This window comes from Lolium perenne, chromosome 1 (assembly GCF_019359855.2).
Source record: "Lolium perenne isolate Kyuss_39 chromosome 1, Kyuss_2.0, whole genome shotgun sequence".
NCBI lineage: Eukaryota > Viridiplantae > Streptophyta > Magnoliopsida > Poales > Poaceae > Lolium > Lolium perenne.
The window spans coordinates 54,199,753-54,212,256 of record NC_067244.2 but is presented as its reverse complement, the minus strand read 5'-3'; the positions used below and the strand labels follow the sequence as shown (position 1 = coordinate 54,212,256).

Here is a 12,504-nt window from a genome sequence, read left to right as displayed (position 1 = left end):
ATGCGCATGGAGGCGTTGAATAGCACGACGCAGTCCTTGTCGGTTGACATCAAGGCCCGCCCATGGTTTCTGAGCATCAGTCTTGTTGAACCACAACCACCGCGTACGCAAGGCTATGTTCATGCGACGTAGGTCGTGTAGGCCCAAACCCCCAAGGCCCTTGGGTTGGAAAACTAGCCTCCAAACAACCGGGCAACATCCACCCTTAGCGTCATTAGTGCCAGCCCACAGAAACCCTCGCCGGATTTTGTCCACCGCCTTGAAGAACCATGGATCGAGGTCAAGCGCGAGCAACTGGTAGACAAATGACGCACCCATGACCGCCTAAACGTAGACGAGGCGTCCTTCACGGGAAAGCAACCGCGCTTTCCAAAAAGGTAGCTGGTCCGCGAGTTTGTCGATGGCGGTGTGGAGCTCTGCTTTCCTTGGCTTACCGATGAAGAGAGGAAGGCCCAGATACCGGCAAGGCAGCTCTGTCAAAAGGCACGACAAGGCCCCCTCGATCTCATCAAGGGTTCCTGGAGGGCATCGGATGGGAGCCGCCGTGCTCTTGGCATTGTTGGCTCTCAGCCCAGATGCACCACCAAAGCAGTCCAGCAGGGCCCATATTGCCGTCAACTCAAACTTGCACGGCCTGGCGAATATGACGACATCTTCGGCATAGAGGGATAGGCGGTGGCGCAGCCCAAAGGTGTTGAGGTCCGCAAGGACCCCGGCTTGCTATACAGCTCGCAACATGCAGAAGAGGACGTCCATGGCGATGAAAAACAGCAAGGGGAAGATGGGGTCCCCTTGCCGTAAACCACGGCCGTGGCTGAACGCGCTCCTGGCGAAACCGTTGACAAGCACCCTGGTGCTCGCCGTTCGCAGCAGAAGGGTAACCCAGTTGATCCACCTATCGCCAAAGCCTCGCTGCCGAAGCACACTAATGAGGAAAGGACAAGCGATACTGTCAAATGCCTTGGCGATGTCGATCTTGAGCAGCAGCGAGGGGATCCTCTTAAGCTGCAGCAACCTCGCGGACTCTTTAACTAAGAGGAAGTTGTCCTGTATGCATCTTCCAAGGATGAAAGCCGTTTGGTTTTCATCGACAAGGTCAGCCATGCGTGGTGCGAGCCTTCTTGCCAAAACCTTGGTGAAGAGGCGCGCGAAACTGTGGACAAGGCTAATGGGTCGAAAATCCTGGAGATCCACCGCTCCATCCTTTATAGGGAGCAAGGTGATGAGAGCCCCATTGAGATCACCGAAGAACTGGTCCCTGCCAAGCCATAGCGCATGCATGGCCGCCATCACATCCACCTTGATAATGGGCCAACAATGGCAATAGAATTCTGAGGTGAAACTGTCTAGGCCAGGTGATTTGTTTGGCGGCATGGCACGGATTGCCTCCCAAACCTCCTCCTCAGTGAAATGACCCTAAAGCGCGGAGAGGTCCATCAGCAGCAGGCTAACCGAGGACGTATCCTATGCACCCATCCATTTGGTGAAACCTGTGCACCAACCTACAAAATACATGCAAATATACTGTAAAAAATATATTTATGAATGTAGATACATCATAGATCTACAATGCCACAAAATTTCGATTTCAAGATCCAGATACATATCATGAACTAAAAAGACAAATCATGTTTAAACAGTACTTATTTCTAGCTGGGCTGTGAATTCAGCCCATTAATATCACAAGAGCTAAATTTGTTATTTTTATTTTTCAAGATCTGTCTAAGTTTCGATCAAGTTTTCTTTCGTAGCATTGCAGATATATGTCGTATCTACGTGCTAAATTATTCTCAGATTTTTTACAGTATATTTGCATGTATTTTGTAGGTTGGTGCACAGGTTTCACCAAATGGATGGGTGCATAGGATACGTCCTCTAACCGCCTCAAGGGAGATATTAGCTGACTTTGGCTAGCTTCTTTTTTCCCTACAAGCCAAGCATGGCATGTTTTGGAGGCCTAGCTTCTAGACTAGCACCCATCCACAGCTAAGCTTGTTTCAAGCCACTAATGCTCGCTATGGAGTTGTGGGGCACGGGTACGGTAATATTATTTTTTATGTTTGATGTTAATTTTTATTGTAAATATATTGGTAATTTGTTGTAAATATACTTTGGGAATTGTTTTTTTTTGTTAAAACTGTTGCTGGCCATTTGTTGTGAACACCCAAATTATTTGTTGTTTTTTGTTGCTAATTATTGTTGTCAATATGTTGCTCATTTGTTGTCACGAATTTGTTGTAAATACCCAATTTTTTTCTTAAATTTGTTGAAAATACTTTACAGATTTGATGTAAATACCTATTTTTTTTGTAATTTGCTGATAATTATTTGTTGTAAATACTTTACTAATTTATTGTAAATTTTTTGTAAATACTTTACTGATCATTGTTAACTAATAAATTGAGTTGAGGAAGAGCTAGTAGGGTGGGTACGTGTATATGCCGCGTCGATTAAATAAGACAAAACAGACGAAGTATTGTTATGAACACCTCGTTAGGATTATTTTTTATTGTAAACACCTTAGCTTCATTCACTTTACGTTAGGGAGAGAAACAGTGAAAGCAAACACTAACCATTCACGAGACGTGATGTATCCAACAACTAGTTACAAGCTAGTCTAGCTGGCTTGACCTGGGACAGAAATCGTCAGGTCTTTTCTAAGCGTGCGGTGCGGGAGGTGGGAAGACGCGACACATCTGGCTGGACAGCAACATGCAGCAGCAGAGCGTGATCCACGATCGATTTTTATCCCAAAATCAGCCGATCGACGCCTAGCACGACCCTTCGAAAAACCAGGTGATATCTAGACTGCTGGGACATCTGGTGATTAAGAGATTATCAAAATATCCAAGGTTCCACCATCGCAAAATGTTGCAAGTCATGAATTAGCTATATTTGGTTGGTTGCCAGAAACCACAGGGTTTCCGGTGTGGGACCCGACGTCTCTATACCTAGGGGCCTTGTGTCGGCGTTTCCAATAGCGTTATGCCAGCGCTACTACCGACCCTATTTAGGACAGGTCGATGGAGATGCTCTTACTAATGAAATCGACCATACAACACGGCGGACATAGATTTAATAAAATAGCAGTGGATGGAGGAATATAGATACACTTGCTTAATTGGGCCAGAAGCGCAGCTCCCCTAATATCAGGTGATTTTTTCTAAGTAATACAAATTGTTTAATAATTTCCGGGAATATTACGCATTTTCACAATTTTTCGAATATGTGAGTCAATCTGGTTCTAGAGCCCGATTCGGCCGGTTGATTTCCAATCAGGCCGTCGGCCAGTCTGGTCCGTGGCGGCGGCCGCCGATCGGCCTGCTAGGCCCCAACCATTTGCATGATCACAACACAGCCTTGTTCTGATGATTGTCTGGCATTCGTTTTCCCTCCATTCTCTCCCACCTCCCTCGACAAACTTTTTCTCGCCACCTCTCTCCCGCCACTCTCTCCCATCATATTTTTCTGCCACCTTCTCGCCGATTTTTCTATAAAATGAGGCATCGACACTCTTTGCTCCACAAGTGCTTCTACCTCTCCTCTTCCTGCCGGCTCACCCTTAGCTACCATAAGTGTGCCTGCACAAACAAGATTTTAGGCCAATGAAGAAGAAGGATGCAAGTTTGCCCCCGATGTGAGAGCGGAGTAGTGTTGGCGCGGCCGTCTTGCGAAGGTGAAGTAGGTGGATGATATCTTTGATAGGTTCGGCATTTTCATGTGTGCAAACTATGATCATAATGCACTCTCTATTTCATCTTTGTCATCCACGAGGCCGTCAGTATGATCTAACAGAATGATGATTAGGCATATTTCTAGTCTATATTTTCTGGATTAATGTTATTGTTTCTGTTCCAGTCTCCACCGTCCCTGTGCAAGTGGTTTCACCGGATAGATACGGAGAAGCCAGATTGGGCGCGTCATGAGGTTGAGGAAAAAATAGGCGTGCATGAGCAAGGTTCTTTGAGGAGTAGAACTAGGAACAAGCTGCTGCTAATGATAAAGCGGAGAGGGAGAGACATATAAAAAAATTAAGGACGGAGCAAGATCGAAACCGTGAGGTGAACGAGATGAGGAAGGAGGAAGAACCACGTCCGACGTAGGGCTGCACGTAATAGCCGCGTAGATTCTCCTCCAAACGCCTCACCCAGGACAACTGCTACTCCCGCGGCAGAAGAGGCCCAGTGGATACGGAACACGAGTATCTACTGAGCTGAAGATCGGTTGTCCGAGCCTGCAAAATCATGGTGGTATTTAATATGTATCACCCAATATGTAAATGCTCGTTATCTTGGATAAATAGAAAGTACTGTGTGCTGTTGAGTGACCGTTGTGGACTGACCCTGATACATATCCTCTGTAGTTGGCAGAGCAAACTCATCTGGGTCAACATGTTGCGGTCACGTACCTCTGCAAATGTTCGTTGAAATCTACTATAGATCAAACTGCTCATAATGTGGCCAGACTCCTGCTGTCGCACTACCCCACTCAGCAACGTATGGCCTGACTTGCTAGTACCCCTCCTGTTATAACTGAAATTGAAGTTTGTGTTAGACAACCCAACTTGAGCATAAGTATGATTATTGATGAATAATAGGTAAACTAACTTGTGGACATGTTCCGGCATAGGTGCGGTCGATGGCGAAGGAACGAACGACTAGCGAAGACCAACATGTCCTCCATGGAAGCATCGAACATGATCTTCGCCTGTGTAAACCATTACGCGGAATCTCTATCGCAGAGGATAGAGATCCCGCCAGGGTATCTTGCCTCTACGGCTTCTTTAGTGTACGGCTCCCAGATCACCGCTCTTTCATTGAGCAGGTCAAATCTAGGCAAGTGATACGTGCATTTTACATCATCAATATTGTTATATATATATGTTTAGTTTTTATTGATATTTTTCATCATACATCATTATATATGTATTTTTAGTTAATTTTCGGCACTTTCCTATAAAGTCGTTTTCATTAGTATTTAATTTCTGGGAGGCAGAAAATCTCCTTTTTCGTATTTTATTGTTTCAGGAATCTTCTGGACACCTAAAGATCAAAGGAAAAATATTTGATCAATTTTCACCTGGAGAAGCACCATGAGCCAATGAATCACGCAAGGGAACCACGAGGGGAAAAGGAGGCCAAGTAGCGCGCCCCCTGCCTGGGCACGCCTCCTATGCTCTTTTCGCCCTTGAGTGTCGCCTTGTCGGGTCCCCCTTCAAACAGACACATCCGTTTTGCCCAAACACCTAAGTCATATTTTACCGAGATTTATTGAGGCGGCGTCAGAGGCGAAAGTTCTCTCCTACTGTGGGAGAGGGCAGATCTTGCCGCTCCGATGCCTCCGGTGAAGGGGGAATCGACACCATTGTCATCACCACTCCTCCTTGATGTAGGGGGAGGCAGCTCCATCAATATCTCCATGAGCATCATCATCACCACCATCACCATCTACAAGATCAACTTCACCCCGCTCATAGTTTGTGTTTGATTAAACCAAGGAAATTGTTTTAAGGGCTACTTGCATGTTTGTGATTGGTACTTTGTCATTATTTAGTGGAGATATTATACTTTCAGATTGTGTTGTAATCATTATGCCTCTGGTCCAAAACATGTTTGACACTTTTGAGCAGTTCCCCATGTTCCTGAGGGCATAGGATGATTCTGCTATAATTTTATATGATGTGCAATGAGTATTTGGTCAAGGATTTTTTTTATCTTTTAGTTGTTTTATGATGGTTTTATCCGAACGTCGACTTCATATTACTTACCTATATGGGATCATAGGATTACACTTGTAATTAATGAGTGTTGGAAGGGATGGAATGACAGAAACCGTTTTCTTGCAATACTTTGAGTTGCATTAGAGGAGTTTATGCCGGGGACCAATGATGTAATTGCTATGGTCGGACATTTATGTATTATAATGATTCCTATACTTGCACATGAGAATGGCTCTAGGACCCACATAAGGGGTGCATTTTCTCATATCTACGGCTGCACCTAATTTAGGCTCCGCTCCTAAGGGAGTCAAACTTGATAAAATATTTACCATGTTGTGTACAATTCTAATGCTAGTAAATCCATGCCGCCCTCGGGATCACTTATCTCATATAAGCACACCCACACACACTTGAGCTTGTCCTCTTGCTGCATAGAGGATCTCATTGAGAGCATGGGCATATTGCTATTTACTTTCCGCACTTTATTTTATTGCAAACTATACACCCAAATTACCAAAACTGTTGCATTTTTATTACTATTTACTTGTCAAATCCGTTAATCAATACCTTCAGCTCCTCGTAGGTTCGACAACCTTTCTATTTGAAAAGTATTACAATTAATCTCCTGAAGTTGGGAACCATCAGCAAGTCACAAAGACCTTGAGGTTCCTCATCAATAGGTGTTGCTCATGTTGCTGTTTGTGCAGCAACTGCCTACATATGTGCTGCTACCATCGCATCTCGGCGCAACTTTCCTCTGCACAACTTGCTGCTTATCGAACTCCTGAAAATTGCGCCAGAGAAAACTGTACTTCCACTCCTAGTCTGGATGCATAGTTTTCTAAATAGATTCATAAGACTCTTACTCCTGAATTGTGTGCAAAAATGGGCCCCCAGTGGCGCATGCACCAGCGGCTCTGAATGTCCATCCATGGCGCTTGTTCCCCAAGCTGGTTCAGTGTCTTAATAGCATTGAATATACCTGCATAACTATCATGAAGGATGCAAACATTCGGATTGTCCTTCACAATCAATATTTTCATATGCCTAAAGAACAATAACCAACTTTTAGTGTTCTCACTCTCTACAAAAGCAAAAGTGAGTGGCACGATTTGATTGTTGCCGTCCACTCCAATGAAGGTCAAGATTTGACCCTTGTAACGGCCAGTGAGAAACGTGCCGTCCACATATAACATGGGCCGGCAGTGCCTGAAAGATTCGATGAATACACCAAAAGAGAAGAACACTCGATGCAGAACCTTGTAAGTTGGGTACTCTCGCAAGAACATGCTTTGATGTTTACATATGTGTCTGGATTCCTCACCTGCACTGTGTTCAGGAGACGGACAACAGAGTCGTAAGTATCTTAGAATGAACCAAACCTCATCTCCAGCACCCTCTGCTTAGCCCTCCAAGCTTTGCCATAAGAAATGTTGTACAAGTGATGCTTCTTACATTTTTTATATATAGCACTTACTCACATGGCTTGACCTTCCACTATATCTGAGTAGAACAATCAAGCTAAAAGAGTGGACGAAAGGTTTCGATGATCCTGGCGGATACTTGGAATAACACAAGTGTATGGCAGGAAGTCGCGCACCCTCCATGTTGTGTTAAACTTAGGAATGTACCCATGCACCCTTCCGGGATAATTAATATCCACACATTCCATCTTCAGGTATTTCCTAGATGACACAATTGTTTTGAACTGCCTATGTGTCGACATTGCCCATTTAATAATTGCTTCTAGTAGATGTCTACTCGACTTAAATGTGCCCCCCTTGGCGACGTCATTCTTGTGATACTCCCAGACCGAATCATGGTCGTCGTCTACTGTCATTGCAGATGCAAAGTCCTGATTCCAACTTCCAGGAATAGACACCTCCTCTCCATTATCTTCCTCCTCAGACACATCAGACTCATCGGCATGACTTTCACCATATGTATCTTCCTCTTTCATCTAGTTCTGCATGTGTCCATATTCCTCGTCACCATCAGCCTCACCACTATAATCATCTTCTCCCGACTCATAACCATCACCCCTACCGTGTGCCTGAATTCTCTACCCTGATTTGTAACCTCCTTGGGGAGGAGCGACCTCCATGCCCACGGGAAGCACTAAGGCCACAGGGCGAGTTCCTCTCTTCTTACACCCTTCTAACCAGTTCACCCACTTAGAGGTATCATCTACCAGCCTTAGATACCAGGAAATTATTGACGTTGATTTAGTTCACAATGCATGCACACCCACTGTGCACACTTCAGGATTAAGCCGGAAGCATTCTGTCAACTAGTCCTTCAGCTGCTCCATTGTCCATGTTTTTGGGGCAGTTAAATCCATCTCTACAAACTTAAACTCACTCAGATCAACTTCCATCTCATTTGATAGTTCGTTACCTAAACCATAGAAAAATACTATCTTCACAATATTGGACATCTCAGCTGACCTTAAATTTTTTTGGTATGCATGAACAACTAATCCACTACAGGAATATACACAATCCTAACTAAAAAAAAGTAACTTATCCACCACAAAATTATACACAAACCTAACTAACTATCTCCGTGTGCTTGCATAAGCATACACAATTAACAATAATGAGCGATGATTAGGGTTTACCCTTGAAGCATGGGGAGCCTTTCCGTGAAACGCCGTGGAATCACCTGAACAACAGCAGCAGCACCACCACCACGCAGCCAGCCTTACACTAACACTAAGCTCCACCACTTCAACACCATTGCTGCAAAACTGCACCACCAAAGCACCTCCAAACACTAACCCATCTATAGATTGGGGTTCCCCCTAACTCTTACTAGCAAAATGGTGCAATTTTGGTGGAAATAGGCCTCAAATATAGGCAAAATAAGGTGTTGGCTGAGAAGAACTTGAGCTGCTGCTCGTCGCAAGTTCGTGAGGGAGAAAGGAGAGAAAGATAGAGAGAGGAGGAAGAAGAGATAGGGGCGCCTCGGCGTGACAGAATCATGGCCAGGACTACTCGGCCGACCGTCCACCAATCGGCGCGTACGTGGCCGATTCCTAACCAAGCACGCGGTTGGCCGATCGGGGGACCCTCTGACACCTGCAGTCGGTTTGCTTCCCGCTGGTCGGCGTGCCGTCAGCAGATCGGGCGACGTGTGGCCGACCGAGCCACATATTCAATATTTTTTAAAGGCGTGACATTCCCAGAATTATTAAATAATTCATATTATTTATTTTTTAAAATCGCTAATATCAGTCCACTCGAAACTATAAGATGTTTTATCCATTTTCGAATCTTTTATATCTAGCGTACTTTTGTGTGTCTGTTCGCTCATGTTAGTCCGTATGTAATTCATATTAAAATATCTAAAGTATTATATCTTATAAGGTTTGTGTTTCCATGACCACTAAATCTCAAAACAGTGTAAACTCCCGAATAGGTATTGTGGTATCGTTTATGGAAGCACAATCCATATTTTAGTTGGCTAACATCGTGTCCCCTTGGACATCCGCGTGAACAAGGGCTCACAGCAGATGTAAGAATTCCTTTTTGAATCAAGATAAAAAGGCAGACAGTTTTCCTAAGAAATCGCTGCTGCGGTTTCCTTAGTTCCGAACAACCACAGTGGAAAATATTCCATACAAATCAAACCTCCAAATTTGCTTTGCAATTCCTTTGTTCCGAACGGGGCCATAGAGGGAAGGAGTGGCTAAGGTTTCTGGAGGCCTTTTCCGTGTGGTGCATCCCCTTTCTACGCAGGGTAATTACCTTATTTTAGGAGTGCGATCTAAGATGAAAACAGTACCAAATTCTTGTAACCCGCGAGCAGGGCAGGGTAGAAGCTTGCCATATCGCATCTCCCCTGGGCCTCCATAAAACCCTCCTTGGGGCTGTTCAGGGTTCAAGGTACGGCACCAACGTCGGCTAGCCAGACACCGCGCCTGCGAGGTATGCTCCGCCCCTACCCCATCTCGACTTAGCAAGACATATATGATGCGTGATTCTGATTGTCTATGGACATCTTTCATGAGTTGGTTAATAATGGGTTTCGTAATGCAACGTCTTGGCTTTGTTCATGCGTTCATGAAGAGCGACGTGTTTGCCAATTTTCAGTCTGCTTTCTTTGTGAAGCTCTTGATGTTTGTTCGTTTTATTATTGGGTATGACTATTTATCAGTCGACTAAGAACTAATTTTGTGCTCAGTTAGATGATGTTATGAAATCTCAGTTGCAACTCATGTTGCAACTCGTAACTAGCACAAATCACAATGCAAATTAAATGATGCAGGACTAAACTTAGCTGAGAACTAGCAAATCCCTTTATTATTTGATTGAGAACTTGAGATCTGCACTGCCTATGAAAATTACCATGTTATTTTATTTCTAATTCTGCTGTGCATAACTCTGTTTGTTTTTAACTACAAACTTTTCATTACATGGCACAATGATTGATTTCGATTGCAGAGGATTCCTGTGCAAAGGAAGTGCAAGAGCTATGGGCAACTCGTGTGGTAGTGCCGGCTGCAGTAAGGATTTCGTTTTTAGCTTCGCTTTGCTTCTTCTTACAGTAAAACTTGTGTGATAGTAATCTGAGCCGCTAAGCTATGTGTTGTGATTTGTTCAGGCACTTACTGTTGTAAGAATTATTGTTGTTGTTGCAGGAGGATCAAACCAGGGATCCGACGACGCGATGCAGGCATCCTACAACTACAAGTGGACAATCGATGGTTTCTCCTCGCTTCTTGACAGGGGTACAGGCTGGACCTACTCAAATGTGTTCCACATGCGGGGGCTTAACTGGTACACCTATTAGCGCTCTTTCTTTCAGCTATTTTCCAAGAGAGAGATGTGATGCATACAATGTCATGAACATAATCCATTCTCACATTTTTTTGCATATTCACATTTTATCTGATTAATATACGCCAGCTAAAGAAGTCTTCTCACTTGTTTCTTGTCAACTCCTCTCTTGACTTTTTTAAAATCTGTGGTGACCTTTCTCTTGATTTGATTCGCAGGCACTTGAAACTGAAGCCAAGGGACACAAAGAGTGGCGACCCAAATGAATATGTTTCTCTTCGGCTTCATCTGACCAGAGATTCTGTGAGGTCTGGCAGGGTCGTGAAGACAACTTTCAAGTTCTTGATATATGACCAGTTATATGGGAAACACCATCAACAGCAAGGTACCTTAGGAATGTTTTACTAAACCTACTGTTGTTGCAGCAAGGTGTCCTATGTATCACTTCATGCATTAATAAAATGTCCTTTGTCAAAAACGGCTAGTCAGTCACTAGATTGATAGTGTAACTTATAACCTATTTCAGAAGAAAAAAAAAAGCAGTTCTCCAAGAAATATCATATCAGTTCTTTGTTTCTGCCTTACATTTAAGTATTTGGTTTGCAGTTAGCCACGATTTCCAGAGTAAAAGCACAACCTCTGGGATCTCATGCATGATTCCTCTCGCGGCACTGAAGGAAAAATCCTCTGGATTCCTTGTCAACAATAGCTGTGTTTTCTGTGTCGATTTCATCTCAGTTAACATTGCTAAAGCTAAGGGTGCGTCAGAGAATCTGTTTGTTCAGAAGATGAACAACATCTGCAGTAAACCCGAAGTCTACACCTGGAACATTGAGGACTTCTTTGCATTGGAGAATCCGAGCTTCTCTCCAGAGTTTGAGCTCAGTGGACACAAATGGTGATACTTACCGTCTTCAATTTGCCGTGCTTAACATGACTCATAATTTTAACTCTTAATTACTAGTTTCATACAGAACTTACTGAAATTTCAGGTCCATCAAGATCTATCCATCTGGAGATGATATGAATGGGAACTACCTCTCCTTGTACCTGGTCATGAAGGTGCCGGATACACTCCACAAGAACTCTGCAAAACTGGTAGAAAGTAGCATGTCCATCAAAAACCTTGGAACTGGCAAGGACTTCACCACAGGAAAAGGTTCGCTCTTTCGTGCAACGAACAGGAGTTCAGATGCTAATTGCACTGTCATCATCACACTTCCTGACTGAAACGTTGTTTTCTCTTTAGGTCGGGAGGAGTACTCGAAGAATTTCTACAGTTGGGGATGGGACAAGTTCATATCGTTGGAAGATTTCATAGACCCGGCAAATGGTTATCTAGTGAAAGCAAAGTGCTGCATTGAAGTTGAGCTTGCTGTCATTGGTTCCTCCAGGATGAAGTAGCTACATTACCGCATATGTTTATGCTGCTAATGTGTGCTTATGTGCTTAGCTTGATTTGTAATTCTCTTCTCGTGTCGTTACAACTCTAAAACTTCAAATCACAAAGGAACATTCAATTCGGAAATGGGTATCTTGTCAGGTTGCTGGTCATGTCTTTTTGGTGTAGTGCCATGATGAATGAATGGATATGCAAAACTAGCAGATGAGATCATGAGAACACGTCTGAATTATGCCATGCTTGAGTCAACCTATTTGGTTTGTTTGTAATGTGCCGGGTGACCTTGGATGCATCATCATCAGCACCGATCGAGTCCCGCAAGAAGGCGCATGGCAGTCCCCTAGCTTACTCCTCTAGTGCCGACAGAGAGGTGCAGCTTTTAAATGTTTGCATAAAGTCTCGTAAACGCTCCATATCGGTGTCCTATGCGGCAAATTTGACAAAAATAACCCCAAACTTGAAACAAATTCAAAAAATAAACCTTCGACGAAACTATTACACGGAACTAACCCTTTCGGATAGCGCCTATCCGAGCGGCGCTGCACTCTACAACATAGTGCCGTTTGCATCGGCGCTACACTTCCTGCTAGCGTGGCGAGGCA

The 12,504-nt window shown here is 44.0% G+C and overlaps 1 protein-coding gene across 1 annotated transcript; it reads left to right on the top strand.

Moving 5' to 3' along the window:
- Positions 1 to 9,783: 9,783 nt before the first annotated feature.
- Positions 9,784 to 11,904, top strand: LOC127331215 (uncharacterized). The gene is made up of 7 exons (XM_051357290.1): positions 9,784 to 9,839; positions 10,165 to 10,226; positions 10,362 to 10,500; positions 10,719 to 10,885; positions 11,107 to 11,398; positions 11,493 to 11,659; positions 11,750 to 11,904. Exons 1-7 carry the CDS (start codon positions 9,784 to 9,786, stop codon positions 11,902 to 11,904), a joined length of 1,038 nt encoding a protein of 345 aa, XP_051213250.1.
- The last annotated feature ends 600 nt before the right edge of the window (positions 11,905 to 12,504 follow it).

Excerpts from the sequence above, each read along its gene's own strand:
- LOC127331215 (XM_051357290.1), top strand. The coding sequence starts at position 9,784 with ATGAAGAGCGACGTGTTTGCCAATTTTCAGTCTGCTTTCTTTGTGAAG. Across the intron at positions 9,840-10,164 it reads TTCTTTGTGAAGCTCTTGAT|AGGATTCCTGTGCAAAGGAA; the intron begins GTTTGTTCGTTT and ends TTTCGATTGCAG. Across the intron at positions 11,399-11,492 it reads GAGCTCAGTGGACACAAATG|GTCCATCAAGATCTATCCAT; the intron begins GTGATACTTACC and ends CTGAAATTTCAG.